Source organism: Callorhinus ursinus, unplaced genomic scaffold (assembly GCF_003265705.2).
Source record: "Callorhinus ursinus isolate GAN/ISIS: 27379988/994484 unplaced genomic scaffold, GSC_fseal_2.0 scaffold34, whole genome shotgun sequence".
In the NCBI taxonomy this organism is placed as follows: domain Eukaryota; kingdom Metazoa; phylum Chordata; class Mammalia; order Carnivora; family Otariidae; genus Callorhinus; species Callorhinus ursinus.
In genome coordinates, this window is record NW_027397096.1 from 10,802,835 (window position 1) to 10,815,198 (window position 12,364).

Genomic DNA, 12,364 nt, shown 5'->3' on the forward strand with positions numbered 1-12,364 from the left:
AGAGAGAGAGAGAGAGAGAGAGAGAGAGAGAGAGAGAGGCAGGGGGAGAAGCAGGCTCCCCGCCGAGCAGGGAGCCCGACGCGGGGCTCGATCCCAGGACCCTGGGACCATGACCTGAGCCGAAGGCAGTCGCTTAACGACTGAGTCCCCCAGGCGCCCCTGTTTCGGTAAACTCTTTTATCAAGCAATCCTACACCAAAAAAAACTACTGAAAAATTTGTATACACACTACTTTTAAGAATAAGTAACAAACTATGTATTGAATTTATTTTTAAAAGCGAAGTTTATTAGAGATTCTGTCCTGTTTCTGAAACTTTCTACACAAATGTAGAGTATAATGGTATAACACTCAAACAATGAAGGATAGTTGATGTACTAAAAATTGAATCACAGCCATAAAAACGTGCAAGCCTATTAACCAAGATATTTCATCACAAGTAATTTTGCCTAAATACACATCTAACCAAAGGCATATAGACTTTATTACTAAATTATACTAAGAAAAATAGAGATTAAAAATAGGGGATGAAAAGGGCCTATTAATCATTTAAATTATAAGAGGCTTTACTGATATGTAAAAGTATCATTTGATATGATCTGCAGTGAAAATGGAGGCCCAAAATAAAACAATATTTTGAAGTATTCTCATTTAAAAAAAATTACAAATTCCAACAAAGGCATAAACATATGGGTATACGTATATAAAAATGTCAATAGTGCAACCATCAACAAAATGAAGTCAATCTATGGGATGGGAGGAAATATTTGCAAACCACAAATCTGGTAAGGGATTATATCCAAAAAAAAAGAAATTCGTATCACTTAATAGTAAAATTAATAATAATAATAATAATAATAAAAATAACAAAGAACCTAAATAGACATTTTTCTAAAAAAAGACATACAAATGGCCAACAGCTACATGAAAAGATATTTAACATCACTAATCATCAGGGAAATACAAATCAAAACACAATGAGGTACGACCTCACACCTGTCAGGATGGTTATTATCAAAAACACAAGAGATAATATACACTGGCAAAGATGGAGAGAAAAAGGACCCCTTGTACACTGCTGGTGGGACTGTAAGCTGGAATAGCCACTGTAAGAAAAAGGCTTTACATGAGATTTTAAGAAAGAACTACCATATAACCCAGCAATCCCACTTCTGGGTATATAACCAAAGGAAGCAAAATCATCTGGAAGATGACAGCTTTACTTCCATATTCTTTGAAGCATTATTCACAAAAGTCAAGGTATGGAAACAACCTAAGTGTCCAACAATGAATGAATGGATAAACAAAATGTGGTACATATATATACAATGGACTATTATCTAGTCTTAAGAAGGAAATCCTGTCACTTACAGCAACAGGAATGAGGATGAAAGGAATTATACGAAGTGAAATAAGCCAAAGACAGACAAATACTGCAAGGTATAGCACTTATATGTAGAATCATAAAAAAGTCGAATTCAGAAACAGAGAGTAGAAAAGTGGTTGTTGGGGGTTGGGGGAAATAGAGAAAGGCTGATAAAAAAGGGTACAAACTTTTGTGATAAGATGAATCAAGTCTGCAGATGTAATGTACAACATGGTGACTACAGTTGATTAACACTATAGTGTATAACTGAAGAGTGGAACTTAAATATTCTCACTTACACTAAAAAGTATGTGAGGGGCTAGTGATGGATGTGTTAATTCGATGAAGGGAATCCTTTCACAATGGATACATATATCAAATCACCCTGTACGCTTTAAATATCTTACAATATTAGATGTCAATTATACCTCAATAATGCTGGAAAAAATGTCAACAGCAATTACCTGTAAATAAAGAGGTGATGGGCATTTTTTTGCTTCTTTTTGTTTAGCTCTACTTTATAATCAAACATGAATTGTTTTGTAGTAAGGAAAAATTGCTACCTTTTATCTTTTGTATAAAATGTCTTATTTCAAAAAATAATAATTCAGTACTCAATGCAATTTTAATGCTAATGAGAATCTGATTTCTGAATTAATCCAATCCCTTGGTTAGGAAATTAACAAAAATATTTCAACATGAAATTAATTTGGAGAAACAAAGTGTCACTGTAATGACTGTATTAAAATGGGACATGCTGTTACTTATTAACAATATATTTCAGGTGTCAGAAATTTCAACTATATAGACATATAATGAAAAATACACAGATTGAAACTATAAACTTACCTAATAATTTGTCCTTCCTCTTCTGGAGTGGCTGGTCTTAACCCCAGAACTATGTGACATACCTAGAGAAAAAAGTGGTAAATCAAACTTCATTGACTGGTGCCAAAGACTGGACTGTATAATATTTCACATTCTCTGCATGAGTTCCACTTTGTAGATGGGAATCTGAATTAGCAACAGCTTTCAACTGATGAGTTATCAATGATTCACTTGAACAACTTTGAACTTTAAACTTTAGCTGTTTGTTTTTATTTTAAACAAACCATTTCAATAGAGGCCAACTTCCAAATCTCTGTGTGAGATAGGAAAGGAAAGGAGGGAGGGAGGGCGAGAGAGACAGAGAGACAGAGAAAGAAGAAAGAAAAGAACCATGCAGAGAATATTATTTTCATTCCTGAAATCTGAAGAGCATATCACGGCACTTGGGGAGGAAGGTGGAGGGGAGATGAAGAGGCTATAGGAGACAAAAGATATGGGTGGCACTTTAAATAGTTCAAAGAGAAAAATTATTGCCACTAATGTTAAATATGCTTTTTAAGACTCATTTCCTCCTTATTTGCCTTCTCTAAATATCATCACAAAAGATGTAATTTTTTTCAACATTTTCTCATGAAAAATTTCAAAAATACAGAAAAGTTGAAAGAATTTTACATTGAACACATTATACCCATTACCTAGATTCTAACATTAACATTTTATTATACTTGCATCTATCTATCCCTTAATTCATCCATCAACCCATCTTAATTTTTGGATGCATTTCAAAGTAAATTACAGACATTAGTACAGCTTTTTATAAATACATCAGCATGGCCAACATTAATCAGAGTTCAATATCTGTTTACAGTTTTGTTTACCTTTTGAGGTAACATTTACATAACAACAAAATCCACAAATTGGGTTTTTGAGACTCAGCAGTTCATTTTTACTGCTGAGTAGTATTCCACTGTTTGAACATACCACTGTTTGTTTCATCCATTCTCATATTAACAAATACTTGAGCTTTTGAAACCTATTTTTCTTTTTTAAAGATTTATTTATTTGAGGGGCCTGGGGGGAATCAGAGGGAGAGATTCTTCAAGCAGACTCCCCACTGAGCCTGATGCAGGGCTTGATCTGACTACCTCATCTGACCTGAGCCAAAATCAAGAGTTGGATGCTTAACCGACTGAGCCACACAGATGCCTCAAAACCTATTTTTCTAAGCAAACTTACAGAAAATGGAAATCCTGGGTAAGTCAAGAAATAGAACACTGCTATCTCATCCAAAGTCCCACTATGGGTTCCTTCTCACACATCACTGAGCCTCTTTGATGTAACCATGATCCTCAATTCTGTCACCATAGAATAGGTTTTGTCTGCTTTTGAATTTTTTGGTCTAGTATTTTCAACTCAAGATTATATAAGATTCATCCATGTTTTTGTGTATGGCACTATTATACTTATTTTCATTGCATTACAATATACCACTCTATGCACATGTTACAATTTACTTATTGTTTATGTATTTATTGTTGATAAGTATTTGGGTCATTTTCTGCTTTGGGCTATAACAAGTTATAAGAACTTACCTGTATGTCTTATGGTGCTCAGATATACATGTTTCTGTAGGGCTTACATACAGGGTAGACTTTATGAGTCATGGAGTAAGTGTACATTCAACTTTTGAAAATACTGCCAAGCAATTTCCAAATTATTTGTTTATTTTTTTAAAGATCTTATTTCTTTATTTATCAGAGAAGAGTGAGAGAACACAAACAGGGGGAGTGGCACTCCCCACTGTGCAGGGAGCCCGACACGGAGCTCAATCCCAGGACCCCGGGATCATGACCTGAGCTGAAGTCAGACACTTAAGTGACTGAGCCACCCAGGTGCCCCAATTCCCAAAGTATTTGTAATAATTTATATACCTACTGGCAATGTATGAGAGTTCCAGGTTCTTGTTATCCTCACCAATACTCCATATCACTTAAAAACTATTCTGGGGCATGTCTACTACTATTTCATATGTGGTTTTAATAGTATTTCTATGATGACTAAGGAGCCCCTTTTCATAACATTCATTAACTACTTGGATATTCTCTTTGGTAAAGCATCTCTTCAAGTTTTCTTTACACATTTTTATACTAAAGTTTTACCTTTTTCTCATTGATTTTTATGCTCTGTATGCCCTAGACACCCATCTTGTTGGATATAGGTATCACAAACAACTTCTCCCACTGCACTACTTATCTTTTCATTTTTTTAATGGTATCTCCCAATTAAAAAACAAAAATAAAAAACCTCTTAATTTTACTGAAGTCCAACTTAAAAACTTTTCCTTGGTGGTTAATGCTTTCTGTGTCCTTTTAAAGAACTCTTTTCCACCTCAAAGCCATTAAAATATTCTTGTACATTATTTTCTAAATGCTTTATTTTTACCTTTCAAACTTTTTAGACTTATAATCCTACTTGGGATTAATTTTCATCTATGGCATGAGGTAGGAATAATGATGCATTTTTCCCCATAGAGATACCAATTGACCCAGTACACCATTTATTGACAAGATCACCCCCTCCCATCTGCAATGCAATGTCTTCTTGGTTATAAATCAAGTGATCACATACATGTAGGTCTGTTTAAATAAACTCTCAGTATTGTTTCACTGGTCTATGTCTACCTTCACACACACAAATATCATATTGTCTTAATACTGTTGTTTTACAGGAAGTCGTAATATCCGGTGACATCAGTCCTCTAACACTGTTCTTTACATTATCCTATTTTTGGCCCTTTCTACTTCTTTATGTACTTAGAATCAGCTTAAGTTCCACAAAAACAATGACATTAAACTTTCTGGGATTTTGATTGCTAGCATACCAAATCTACAAACCAATTTAAAGGGATCTGACACCTTTAAGATGTTGAGCCTTAAGACCCATAAATGTGGATTATCTTCCTCTGCATTGGTTTTTTATTGCGTCTGTAATAAATTATCACAAATTCAGCATCTTAAAACAACACAAATTTATTATCTTACAGTTCTGTAGGTCAAAAGTCAGACATGGACCTCGCCAGGTTAAAAAATCAAGGTGTCGGGGCACCTAGGTGGCTCAGTAGGTTAAGCATCTGCCTTCGGCTCAGGTCATGATCCCAGGGTCCTGGGGTTGAGTCCTGTATCAGGCGCAGGGAGGCTGGTTCTCCCTCTGCCTCTTTCTCTCTGTCTCTCATGAATAAATAAATAAAATCTTAAAAAAAAAAATCAAGGTGTCAGCAGAGCTGCATTCCTTTCTGGAGGTTAAAAAAAGAGTACAGGGGCCTGGGGGTTTCAGTTGTTAAGTGGCTGCCTTAGGCTCAGGTCATGATCCCAGGGTCCTGGGATCGAGCCCCGTATTGGGCTCCCTGCTCGGCCGGGAAGCCTGCTTCTCCGTTTCCCACTGCCCCTGCCTGTGTTCCCTCTCTCGTTGTCTCTGTCAAATAAATAAGTAATCTTAAAAAAATAAAAAAGAATAAAAAAAAAAAGAATACATTTCCTTGCCTTTTCCAGCTTCCAGAGTTCATCCACATTACTTTGCTCACAGCCCCTTCCTTTACCTCAAAGCCAGCATCTCTAACCCTTCTTCCAATGTCATTTCTCTCCCTCTCCTCCTTTACCTCCCTCCCTCTTTCTGACCACAGCTGGAAAAGGTGCTCTACTTTTAAGGACTCATGTGATTAGATAGGCCCATCTGCTAGGCTAATCTCCCTGTCTCAGAGTCTTTAACCTGATACATCTGCAAAGTCCCTTTTGCCATGTAAGATTACATATGCACAGGTTCCAGGGATTAGGGCATGGATAACTGGTGTTGGAGGTGGTGTGCATTTTTCTGCCTACCACGCTTTTTAAAACTTGACACTTTTTGACAAATGCACAAGAAACAAGACCCTGGTTATGTTTAGCATGCTTCCTCTGCAAAATATTGGGCACTGAGTTTACAAAAAAGATTGAAAATAAAGATACTACTACAGGGATGGTTTTCTAATTCTATTGACACTTATGTATGTTACACTTAAATAGCCAAAACACTCAGTCAAGAGGGATCTTGGCAAATAAGAGCGTAATTCAAGCTTTTATTGCTAGACTTACCAACTAACTCTACCAATTTTAAGATACATAGAAAATAAAACAACTTAGCATAACAGTCTCTTACTTAAAAGCATATTGTATATGAAATAAAGTGAATGTAGTAAAATGTATGTTAAAATGTAGGTGACAGGTATTCAATGAAAACTATTCCAGCTCTTCATAGTATGTTAGAAACACACACACACAAAAGTAAATCTCAAGCATATGCTTATTTATAAATAAGTCATAGAAAAACAGTGCCACTCCAAGTCCTTGATAAGAATGAGAAAAAAAATAAGAAAACAGAAAAGGCAATACAAAAAAAATCAAAACGCTATGCTATGTGAGAGCTACAAGATGACACAGACATAAGCCTAAGTAATCTAAATGTTTATATAATTATGAGATAAAGTAATGAGGATATTATTTTAAATGAGATAAAAATAGTTGATCAATTTACCAAGCAAGTCATTTCTGTTTAGAATAGTGATTTATACAATTTTTGTATTTGTTTATATTTTATAAAGCCATCAACTTAAATCCTGATGAAAATTATAACTGATAGTGGAGCAACTGCTTGATGTAAATTGATATTACAGGCTTTTTAGACTGTATATGTTTTATATCCATAGTCATTAGTCATTAGCTATTAGGAAGAGGCCAATTTCCATTTATTCCAACATAGCCATACACAGACGAGTTTTTCTTTTTTTTTAAAATGGAAGAGCATCACCCAGCCACCCCATCCCTCCCACCCCACCCCTACTACAGCAACCCTCCGTTTGTTTCCTGAGATTAAGAATTCCTCATATCCGTGAGGTCATATGATACATGTCTTTCTCTGATAGACTTATTTCATTCAGCATAACACCAGCATGGAGCACTGGGTGTTATGCACAAACAATGAATCATGGAACACTACATCAAAAACTAATGATGTAATGTATGGTGATTAACACAAAAATAAAAAATTTAAAGAAAAAAAATGGAAGAGCACGATAGATACAAAAATACCAAACTTTACTGACCTTCACAGGGGTGTTTTTACAAGGGAAGGAAAATAAAAAAAGAATCTAAAATACCACTACTAAATCAACCACTACTATTTATGAAGAATTATAAAAAATGGGAAATCATAAATTACTTTTTTAAGCTGGAGCAAGAGAACTACTCTAATGAAAATAGTTGAAATCTGGCAAGCCTTATGACTTAATGTTCATTCCTGGCATTTTGCACTTTTTCTCTCCTCCTTCTTCAATCTTTCTTGGTTCTTCTAAAGAATTTTTTTAAAAATTTAGAAACAGCCTTGCAGCCAAAATAATCTAACTGGAGAGACTGTGTACATTGAAAATTTTACAGCTGCCTACTTATGATCCATCTTTCTGTTCACACTGACTGAGTTGTTAGGAAGGGCCTTTAAAAAAGACAACAGTGAAGAAAAATAGGAAATTATGATGGCTTTTGCAATCTAAAATTATTCTCTATGTATTTAACATGCTGGTCTACCATGAGTTATAAGATAAATAAAACATAATCACCTCTATTCTACTTCCTCATCTCTCATGTCATGATTTTGAGATGCCTCAGGGCTCTCATACTCTATCTTACCATCTTTCAGGTGTATACAGGATAATGTAGTTCTTTTTATAATAGGTGGTTTTGTAGCTGAGTTGTAATAACCACTACACAATGAAACAGACATAGAACTACTATTCTCTGTACCTGTCATTTACCTTAAACATACCTGGAAAAGCAGATTCAAAAATTCATTGGCAAGAACATTTTTCACACTCCAGATCTGATAGTCTTCTAGAGTAAGATGGCCCATCTGAAAGAGAAAGAATATTTTAGAAGATTTCATGTTAAGAAATGTCCTCATTTTTAAAGACTGTTTTTTTTTTTTTTAATTTATTTGAGAGAGAGAGAGGAGGGGACGCATAAGCAGGGAGGAGGAGCAGAGGGAGATGGAGAAGTAGACTCCCTGCTGAGCAGGGAGCCCGACAAGGGGCTCAACATAGGGCTCAATCCCAGGGATCATGACTTGAGCTGAAGGCAGACGCCCAACTGACTAAGCCATCTAGGCACCCCAAGAATGCCCTCATTTTTATAGCATTTGAATAAAATCTGGTTTATTAAACTTATATCAGTAATTTTTCTGAAAGCAAACCAAAAATTTAAAGTAGATGCTGTGTGTTCATCTGAAAACTTAGACCAGCTAGGATGTTTAAAAGTAACAAAACTCTGTCAAAGCAGTCAGTGGTAATAAGGACAATTTATTGTCAACAATCTTCATTCCTCCAAATAGATCTGGGAAATAACTCACATTATCTCCTGCTTCAAGGGTTATCTATGGAAAACCGCAAAAGGCTCTGAATAGGGAAAGTGGAATATTTACAAATTGTGAAAGCAAAAAGCAGACTCTCTGGATTATGCGCTTTATTCTAACAATTTTCTTTTCTTTCTTTTTTTTAAAGATTTTATTTATTCATTTGAGAGAGAGAAAATGACCCAAGAGAACATGAGCAGGGGAAGGGGCAGTGGGAGAGGCAGAAGCAGGCTCCCTGCTGAGCAGGGAGCCCAATGTGGGGCTCTTCCAGGACCTCAGGATCATGATTTGAGAGGAAGGCAGACACTCAACCAACTGAGCCACACAGGAGTCCCAATTCTAACAATTTTCTAAGACCCTCTTAGAAATATCTGACAATATTATCAGACTAATTAGACATTTAAAGGAACTTGATAACAAATTTTTGATATATCAAAAATGAATAAATAATTATATTAATTTTCCCCAAAAAACAATTTAACAAATTACAAGTTGAGTAAAGCAACATTTTTGTGGTGTCAACATATACAAAAAATTACATATGCATATAGAGGCAACATGTTTTTTTCTTGTTCAGCAGAACTATAACCATATAGTTCATATAACTATAACTATAATTTACTAAAATTATAGTAAAGCTATAACTTTACTGCATGTGTTCAATTCTAGATGAACAGTAATGTTTTTTGCTTTTATTAATGATATTGATATGTTCTCTTTTCACTATATGATAACCGTATATGATACAAAAAGATTTTAAAGTACTGTGATTATAATTATTAGTTTTCATAATACAGCTTCTTCTTAGTATGTTAATACTAAATCCAGAAGTACCAAAAAAAGTGTAATATTGACATAATCTGTCTCCAGTGATAATGGTTAATAGGTTTGGCTGAAAGGTCCAAGTTTTATTCTAAACTGTTACCATTATTAGCTTCTTGTTTTTTTTCTTTTTTTTTAAAGACTTTATTTATTGGGGTGCCTGGGTGGCTCAGTCATTAAGCATCTGCCTTCGACTCAGGTCTTGATCCCAGGGTCCTGGGATTGAGCACCGCATCGGGCTCCCTGCTCCGCGGGAAGCCTGCTTCTCCCTCTGCCACTCCCCCTGCTTGTGTTCCCTCTCTCGCTGTAACTCTCTCTGTCAAATAAATAAATAAAATCTTTTTAAAATTATTTATTTATTTATTTATTTGAGAGAGAGAGTGAGTGAGAGTAAGAGAGGGCACGAGTGGGGGAAGGGAGAGAGAGAAACAGACTCCCCTGCCAAGCAGGAAGCCCAGTGCAGGGCTCGATCCCAGGACCCCAGGCTCATGACCTGAGAGGAAGGTAGGTCAACCTACTTACGCTCAACCAACTTAGCCACCCAGACGTCCCTAATTATCTTCTTGTTAATGTTCACAGTAGAGCCAGAAGAAGAAATTACATCTTACATAAAATAGACAGTAATAATACCTACATGTTTACCGCTCAGAAAAAGGGTATTAGAAATGGTACCTCTATATCAGGGATTTTCTAACAGAAATTTTTCCAGGTTTCTATGCATATCAAAGAGAAGTGGATACCTTAGTTTTTTGGAAGAGAGAAGCAAAGGAGGGAGAAGGCTGTATTGCCAAACAAGCTCAAGCCCTGTAAGACTCACTTCTATTATTTGTTTCTATTGAGCATCAGTTAATAAGACTATAATGATTCCTTCTGGAATTGTGACTGAAGAAAGAAAAAAAAAAACCTGATGTCACTTATTTTTTCTAAACCTCTGTAATACCACTACGGACTATCTCTAACCAATCTGGTACTTGGTACATATCAATGTTTGAATGGAAAGGCTCAAAATAACTCAAATGTGCCTCACATATGTGCTTTATTTTCAATTTCACACAGGGTCACAAAGACATTACAGTAATATAAGCCATAGGAATAAATCTATAATAATATCCTTATTAATAAATGTCTAACTAAAAAAAAAAATCAAGAATTTACTCTTTGTAAAGTATATGCTTATTCCTGGTATTACATGATTAATTTGGTTGCCATTAAATAATTCAGGGGAGAGCTTTACCAATACTATTGAAAAAAATAATTCAGGAATGTATGCATTACCCCCAGATTCAGATAAAAAATCATTTCCATCAGAGCGCCTGGGTGGCTCAGTTGGTTAAGCATCTGACTTCGGCTCAGGTCATGATCTCAGGGTCCTGGGATCAAGCCCCACGTGGGGCTCCCCATGTTGAGCTCCCCATGTTGGGCTCCTGGCTCAGCAGGGAGTTTGCTTATCCCCCTGCCCCTCCCCCTGCTTGTGCACTCTCTTTCTCTCAAATAAACAAACAAAATCTTAAAAAAAAAAAATCATTTCCATCATCCCAGATATCTTATGGTCCTTCCCAATTAATCCACCCATCCCCCAAATAACTATTCTAATACCTATCACCATTTGTTAGTTTTGCCTCTGTTTTGAGTTTCATATACATGGAAACATACAGTAAATATTCTTTATTGTGTGACTTCTTTTGCTCAATATAAGGTTAGCCCTACCATAACTTATTAAAATGGGAAAAATAAATATTATAAACCATAGATGATAAGGGCTATGTCTACTTAATTTTTATAAAATACCTAGCTTATATAATATAAATGTATATATAAACACTTAATGGAGTTGTTTAAAGATGGAATGGGCTGGGTGCCTGGGTGGCACAGTCAGTTAAGCATCTGCCTTCAGCTCAGGTCACTATCTCGGCGTCCTGGGATCAAGCCCCACTGCCCTTCCGCCCACCCCTGCTTATACTCTTTCTCTTGTGCACACACACTCTCTCTCTCTCAAATAAATAAATAAAATCTTAAAAAAAAAAAAAAGATGGAATGGGCTATCTTTAGAGACAACTTGGAGGTACTATAACTGTAAGTCCAAATAAGCACTTGGAGGAGATGATGCTGGAGAGATTCAAATATGTATATAAGCTATATATCCTAATTCAGAGTACCATGGTAGTTTTATTATTTATTTTTTAAAAGATTTTATTTATTTATTTGACAGAGAGAGACACAGTGAGAGAGGGAACACAAGCAGGGGGAGTAGAAGAGGGAGAAGCAGGCTTCCCGCAGAGCAGGGAGCCCGATGCAGGGCTCGATCCCAGGACCCCAGGACCCCAGGATCACGACCTGAGCCGAAGGCAGACGCTTAACGACTGAGCCACCCAGGTGCCCCACCATGGTATTTTTAGAAAAGAATATAATTCATTTTTAGTCCTAGCTAGACTCACCTTTGTGGTGTCATGTGCATTTAATATGCCTTCTACAATGTCAGATAGATCCGTATGTAACTCCTTTAAAAAAAGAGATCCAAAGGAATAATTAGAAAAGAGTAGTTACCATTTTTATTATTCAATGGCTAAAGTATACTGTATTTTGGTCAAGTATTTAAAGAATTTTTTATTAAAAATTTTTTTAATATTATTTTATATTTTTACAGCGTTATACATGTTATATTGGTTTCAGGTATACAATATAGTGGTTCAATAATTCCATACATCACCCACTGCTCATCACAAGTGCCCTCCCTAATTCCCATCACCTGTTTAACCCATCCTCCCACATCCCTCCACTCTAGTAATTATCAGTCAAGTACTTTTTTAAAATTACCTTAATAAATAGATTTGCTTTGAAATAATTAAGAGAATTCTCCTGCAGTTTCATTCTTACTTTACACAGTAAGTTCAGTTTATTAAATTTTCTAAGGCACATTC

At 35.7% G+C, this 12,364-nt stretch overlaps 1 protein-coding gene across 4 annotated transcripts in view; it reads right to left on the minus strand.

Moving 5' to 3' along the window:
• Positions 1–12,364, minus strand: part of USP32 (ubiquitin specific peptidase 32) — a 213,956-nt gene that overhangs the window by 64,276 nt on the left and 137,316 nt on the right. For all 4 annotated transcript variants that reach the window (XM_025851484.2, XM_025851483.2, XM_073879501.1 and 1 more), the window contains 3 exons: positions 11,882–11,944; positions 8,043–8,126; positions 2,214–2,275 (listed from right to left, as the gene is read on the minus strand). In XM_025851484.2, the coding sequence (XP_025707269.1) occupies positions 2,214–2,275; positions 8,043–8,126; positions 11,882–11,944 (209 nt within the window). The remainder of the gene's footprint in view (positions 1–2,213; positions 2,276–8,042; positions 8,127–11,881; positions 11,945–12,364) is intronic.